This window comes from Olea europaea, chromosome 1 (assembly GCF_002742605.1).
Source record: "Olea europaea var. sylvestris chromosome 1, O_europaea_v1, whole genome shotgun sequence".
Taxonomy (NCBI): domain Eukaryota; kingdom Viridiplantae; phylum Streptophyta; class Magnoliopsida; order Lamiales; family Oleaceae; genus Olea; species Olea europaea.
Window position 1 is genome coordinate 18,543,780 of NC_036237.1, and position 7,073 is coordinate 18,550,852.

The 7,073-nt window shown below is 36.1% G+C and overlaps 1 protein-coding gene across 1 annotated transcript; it reads right to left on the reverse strand.

Annotated features, from left to right (window-relative positions):
* Positions 1-1,742: 1,742 nt before the first annotated feature.
* On the reverse strand, positions 1,743-3,777 carry LOC111396271 (growth-regulating factor 4-like). Its single transcript, XM_023022659.1, has 4 exons — positions 3,374-3,777; positions 3,147-3,302; positions 2,805-3,045; positions 1,743-2,714 (listed from the first exon to the last, which is right to left on the reverse strand). Exons 1-4 carry the CDS (start codon positions 3,486-3,488, stop codon positions 1,940-1,942), a joined length of 1,287 nt encoding a protein of 428 aa, XP_022878427.1. The 5' UTR covers positions 3,489-3,777; the 3' UTR covers positions 1,743-1,939.
* Between the last annotated feature and the right edge of the window lie 3,296 nt (positions 3,778-7,073).

Below are 7,073 nucleotides of genomic sequence, written 5' to 3' on the forward strand. Positions count from 1 at the left end.
CGTACAGTTACTCTGGTGTGTTACATGATTATTGGTAGAATAGAATGTGCCGTCAGCATTCAAAAGTTTCTGGGATTCTCAAATGACATTCAAATGGACAAGGACTGCTCCGAGTTTGGCTGGAACAATGTTGGGATATGATCCTGTGAGATTCTTTCGAAACTAAAATTGCACCTGTTAGTTCGTTCTTCTTTCCAAGGTTGAGGAATAGAGTGCTGCCTTTCGTAACAGCAATTGTACCTGTTAATTCAACCTTCTTTCCAAGGTTGAGTAATTCATTACTATATTTATTTACTTGGAGACATGTTAGACTTGAATCAGCTAATGATTAGCAAACTAATGTTTGGTTTCTCTGCAGTGGCAGCTAATGTGCGTTTGGAAAGAGATGTGGCAGAATTATTTATTGTACATAACTATGGTCTGAACCACAGGATTCCCAGTTCGACCGCAAACGAAGTCAACTCAAAGTTTGCATTATTTACTTATTTCAAGCCACTTCTCTCACGTTAATATTAGTACATGGTTCCTTTTAATGTACTTTGTGTCATTTACATTTAAAATTTTAGTTTTTCTTGGTTGCATCCCAGCTTGGTCTTTGTCACCTAGAAGGGATATTTATGGTTGTCGTTTTAGCTTGTAAAGTCAGATAATTATGCTTTAAATCTTGTTGAACTTGAGCAGTGCCTAGATGTACTAATGCTGGTCCATGCTTCTAACTTTGAGTTAAAAAACTTGATCACAAAATCACAATTTTTCTATGCCGAGTCAATTGTTATGGACTTCTCTATTGTCTCCTTTTCCTAGATATCTGTTGTGTGACAATGGCACAAATGATTTATGGAGTATTGGGAATCAACTGGGTGACAATTGAATGTGGTTCTTTTTTATAACATGTTACACTCATTTATTGCCTCCAGTATTCTCAATTTTACAATGCCTTATTATTTAAAGAAAATTTAACTTAAAATGGTAAATACAAAGTTATAACTGGCTTTCTAACCCTTTTTAGCGTTGTTGGGATAGCTGTCAGTCCCCTTTGTATTGGTGGACCCTTCACAAAAGGTGATGGAAGTTGAAACCAGCACTTCTTCTGTGGCAGTACAGAATCATCCCATTGGTATCACCTTGGTTTGTATTGAGCATTCAGTTAAAATATCTGAGATAAGTCAACACTCTAAGCCTATCAAGCCAAATCTGTGCATTAATTTGATCTATTTTTAGCACTATCCACTGGTGATATTACTAGCAAATGGGAATTAGACAAGCCTACGTATCTACGCGCTTGCTTACGAACTCACTTGCAGGTCTAATGTTTCGTCATCTAACAAACTTTACCTATTGTGATCGCTTGACCCTATTATACGAGGATTCATTTGTGCGCATGGTCATTTTTTTTAATGGGAAAACAACAAAGACAAAGATTACTATGATGCATAGGGACATATGAGATCTTTGTTCGTTGTCTGGTCTTGAAATCAAGCCAACATAAATAGAATATATTCTTGAATCATCATGCTATATTGCCAGAGTTTTTTGCCATCTTCCTTGACAAAATACCACATGACATTCTATCATTAGATTAGGCTGTCTAAAAAACAGTCTGTTTTTTCATCCAATCATTTGCTGCCGCCATTGCATATGTCAAGTAGGTGGGCAAAAACATTTGGCAAAGTGACTTATTCTTCCTATATTCTTAGTGCACTCAGTACGGTACTGAAGAAGGGATTATTAAAGTCTGGAGATCATTCCCAAGTAACCTAAATTTAATTAATTTAAAACAGTAAACAACTCCTTTACACTATGCATTCATTCGATTCTGATATCTAAATTCATCTGAGCAATCGACTTCTCAAACCAAGTAAAAAAAGCAATAATAGATCATTGAAAAGATAAAAATGCCCAAAATCAAGAAATTTTGTTGGCTTCTCTTCTTATCAGCCTAATTGAGATGCTGGAATGCAAAACCTTCCAGTGTAGCTGTTGGAGCAGCTGCAAGAGTTGTCGGGCTATTGCAAACACTGATATCAGACTGCGAAAACAATGACCAGTGAAGAACACCAGATGGGGACGAAACATTAGTTGCTGGGGTGCTTATTGAATCATAGGGAGAAGCTGGATTTGAGCCTCCTCCTCCTCCTCCTCCTCCTCCACCTCCAGCAACAGATCCAGGTCGTAAAGCCTCAGCAAGCGGTCCACCCTGAGCAAAACGCGTCCAAGAAACAGGGCTTAACAATCTTGAATGGCCATCAGAGTCATCAACACCACAGTCCACTTGATTCTTTCTCATTTCTTCATCCAAGACGTTTCCAGCAGCTACAGCCATTGATAGATCGAGTGAACAAGCCGAGAGGTTCCCTTGTGCAGAGGATTCAAAATTGCCATTCTCATTGTTGTTGAAATAATCATTAGACCAGGCATCAATATAACCTCTTGAGGTCTCATTCTGCGGCTGTTTGTCCGAAAACACCAAATCAGGATTAAAAAATGCTCCAACGTTGGATTCTCCACCACTACTGCACTTAAAAACATCTTCGGAAGCTGGAAAATTTGCGTAAGAAAACATATTCAATGGCTGCTGTTGTACATAATCTCGATGAAAAACAGAGGCAATAGAACTATAAATCGAGCCCTCATCCCCAAATCCAACGCTTGCGTCCACCAAATGCTGCCATTGTTGCCCTGCATCCATCCCACGTTCCATCAACGCCGTACCCCTTCAATCGTTATCCAAAGTCAGTAAACAAGCAAACAGGAAAACAAATCAATAATTCAACACAAACAAGTGCAATTAGACAAAAACCAACCTCTCAGATTTCAGACTAGAGGATGAAGAAATAGTACTCATAACAGTTTTAGGATTATAAAAAAGAGGGCTTTTCTTATTATTGCCATTGTTTTTGAGTTCCACAGGCTTTCTTGAACGGGGACGGCTTTTCTGCAAGTGGCGCTCACAGTACTTGTGATGGGGCACCACATCTCTCGAGCACCTCCATTTCTTGCCATCTGTTCTTTTGCACCTTTCAAGATGAGGATCTCCACCAGTCACTGCAATCAAACACCAAAATCAAGAAAAATCTGTTTTCAAGATCTGAAAAACCCAATTCATGTCAATTGTAAAAGAACAAATCATCCAAGAGCCAATTTACAGGAAATTGAAGGGTTTGAAGCTGTAGGAAAGAGAAGATCAGCAGGTACAGGAACAGAGGCCATCATGTACTTATAAATCATAGCTTGTCTATCAAGCTCCTTTCTTTGAGCAGATGTAAAAGGAAACCCACCGCTTGCAGCCATCCCATTCTCACCTGCGCTCAGACCAAAAAGCAAAATCACATTTTGCTATACACACTCAGCAAAAATAGAGGAAAGGAATTACCTGTGGATCTGAAGGCGGTGCTACGGGTGTCAGAAGGAGAAAAAAGGTTAAAAGGCTGTAAATTTTTTGCAACCACTGAACAACGGCCGCCGCCGACTTTAACACCGTTTTCCATATCCCTTTAAGGTCAACTTTTATAAGACTTGTGTCTCAATTCTTAGGTTTTTTTTTCAGAGTAGGGCGTATGTGTGAGAGAAATTTATGGGTTTTAACCAAGGTTAAGGTTGATTTTGGAAATTATTGTGCCGCCATTCTTGGCCTTTGCTTTTTGCCTCCATGCTTCCAACATTCGGACCAATAGACACAACACGACAGTAGGAACAATGAAAAGGCACATATGCTATCTTTTCTCTCTCACGATATCTATTGTCTTCTGCATCGATGTACTATGCTATTCTGACCTTATGTTCAAATTACAATCTTTTTTTTTTTTTTTTACAAGGTGTCCGGGCTTGCGTCCGACTAGATCCTTGTCCCTGAACCTCCGGCCCCTCAGCAGCTCAGGGAGGTAAATCGCAGGATGTGCCCTTGTTGGCTCCCAGGTTCCCACAACTCATTTGGACTCCTTCCGCAAAGAGAGCTCTCCTCACTGGGTGTTTGTTCACACCAATGGCTTCCTCTCCATATGGCTCCCAGTGTTAACTCCAGGAATCGAACTCCCCACCCTTGCTTCCAACGTCCCTGCGAAGTGATTGTTCCACCAACTCGGATGTGCCCTGGGGGGCAAATTACAATCTTCATCCAGACTTTAAGCCCTGTTTGACACTCATTATTAATGAAAATTTATTTTTCTACTTACTTATTTTTTTTGGCCACACATTGATACAACACAATATTTTACACGTAAATTCAAAAAATTTTAACCACATATTATCTTAAAAATCACTGATCAAAATATTATTTTCCCCAAATAATGATTGCGAACAGAGGCTTAATTATTTAACAGTGCTAATGACATTTTGTCCCCATTTTATACCCCTTATTTTTGGAAAATAAATTTTATAATAGTGAATTTTTTAAAAATGTGTGGTTAAAAAGTATAAAAATAAAATTTAAATTTACGTGCAAAATATTTTATTATGAAAAGTGTAGTTAAAAATGAGTTTAAATAAAATAAATTTTAAAATAATAGGGGCCAAACATGTGTCACATAATGCCTTGAAAGCTAAGTACGAATTTTTCATTTTACACTCAGAAATTTTTACGTAATAGCAGTATTATGAAAATCAAGCCCGTCGATTGAAAAAAAAAAAAAAAAAAAAAAAAAAAAGGAGATCTGGTTCAAATAATGCTTAAAAACCACTTGAAAAACAAATAAAAAATCGATCAATTGGCCTTTCTAATTGCTAACAGGCTTACTTGAGATCGGCTTCTCCGATTCTATGGGTTGGCAATTATCAACCCCTCACCAAATTTCGCACCAAACTACAAATCATCTTCAATCATTACACCAAAACTTACACAAAATGAACAGTATTTAATTATTTTCTTCTTTTTTTGGTCTAAATAATTTATTTCTTTGAAAAATTATTTATTTATTTATTTTACAAATACAAAAATTACTAAATAAATAATTATGTTAAATTAACAAAAATATTAAATTCATAGTACAATAAGTAGAAACACTACAAAATACAAATAATAATATTTCTTAATTATTATTTCTTAAATTTAAAATTTATTTTAAATGTAAATAATAATAATTATTTTATTTTTTTATAAGAGAAAATTTCACAAAATGTCCATTTTTACCTAGTCATTTGCAAAAATGTCCACCATTGCAAAAATGTCTAATTTGGAAGAATTTATACCAAAATATCCTTATTAACAATTTATAATTCCACACTGAGACAAAAAAATGAACATTTTTGCAATATTGTTATTGGCCAATAAAATTTTTACATGTAGCCTGTCATATTTATTTCAAAAAGTATACATGTCAAATCACAATAAATGCTATGTTTTTCATTGAGTCAAAAATGTCAAGAACGACCTTTTTAAATGTAGAGAAATGTCATGTTCAAAACGAAACGGTATTCAAATGTCGAGAACGACATTTAAAATATCGAAAATATCATTTCAAAATGTATCTTTTCATTAAAGATATAATAGACAAGTTGTCACTAAATTCAAATGTGTTGACACTTTTCAACTCATACCCTTAAAATTAGACATTCTTAAAAATGCTCCTTTTTAAAATTACAATTATAATTATAATGAAAATTATTGTGTTAAAAAATATATAACTCAAATACCCTTCATCAATCACTTTTGGCAAATGGGAAAAATGACAAATATAACTTTACACCATTTGCATCAAATATGGTGCAATACTATTCATTTTGCACCAATTTAAACCAAAATAGTGCAAACTTTAGTATACATTATTGTGCTTTTACATCAAATTTTGGTAAAAAAATTTATTTTGGTGCCACCGTCGGAGGTGGAAGATTGAGAAAAGCTACTAGTCAATTGTTGACCCATAGATGGATCTTCAATGCTTTTATGAAGATTCTGGCGTGGAACTAGACACCCTAGTATATAACTAACTTTTGCAAAACACTCTGAACTATACTCAGTAAGGGGGTGTTTGGAAGATATTTTTATGTAAAAATACATTTTTGAATAGTAAATTGATGAGAAATGTATGGTTGAAAAATAAGGAAATTTTTTTTTATTTACCTGTAATATTATTTTAATAAATAATGTGTGGTTAAAAAGAAGTGAGAGAAAAATATATTTTGAAAAAAANATTGGGGGGCTCTGGAACCAAGTGTGGGGAGTTCGATTCCTGGTTGGAGCAGCCAAGTGATATAATAACCAGAGGAAGGGTTGGAGCAGCTTGGTGATGTAATAACCATGGAGGAGGGTCCCTTTGGGAAAGGAGTAAAAGCCATTTGGGAACCAACAAGGGCACAACCTGCGATTTACCTCCACTAGTCATTGAGGGGCCGAGGGCTAGAGGTCCAGGATTTAGTCCGGCTAAGTTGGGACACCTGGGTTATTAAAAAAAAAAAAGGATTGATGGCACCTTTGAACTTGTACTGATGGCGGTGACTTTTAATTTATTGATACAAATGGTATAATTAATTTATTGATTGCGACATCCTTGATTTGCGTATCCATTGCCTATACAAATAAAGCAGCAGCAAAAAATGCCCCCCAGGGCACATCCAAGTTGGCGGAACAATCACATTGGAGGGCTCTGGAACCAAGCGTGGGGAGTTCGATTCCTGGTTGGAGCAGCCAAGTGATGTAATAACCAGAGGAAGGGTTGGAGCAGTTTGGTGATGTAATAACCATGGAGGAGGGTCCCTTTGGGGAAGGAGTAAAAGTCATGTGGGAATCTGGGAACCAACAAGGGCACAACCTGCGATTTACCTCCACTAGTCACTGAGGGGCCGGGGGCTAGAGGTCCAGGATTTAGTCCGGCTAAGTTGGGACACCTGGGTTATCAAAAAAAAAAAAAAAAAAAAGCAGCAGCAAAATCAATGCAAATCGAGGGCTTGTTTGAACCACATTAAAATACATTCTTTAATAGTGATTTGACATTATTTCAATGACACATTCTTCAATAAAATAATATTACATGTAAATTTAAAACTTTTATTTATTTTTAATCACACATTTCCTATTAATTTGACATGAATAATACATTATTTTTCCTAGCATGTGGCTCAAACATGGGCTGATTTCGGGA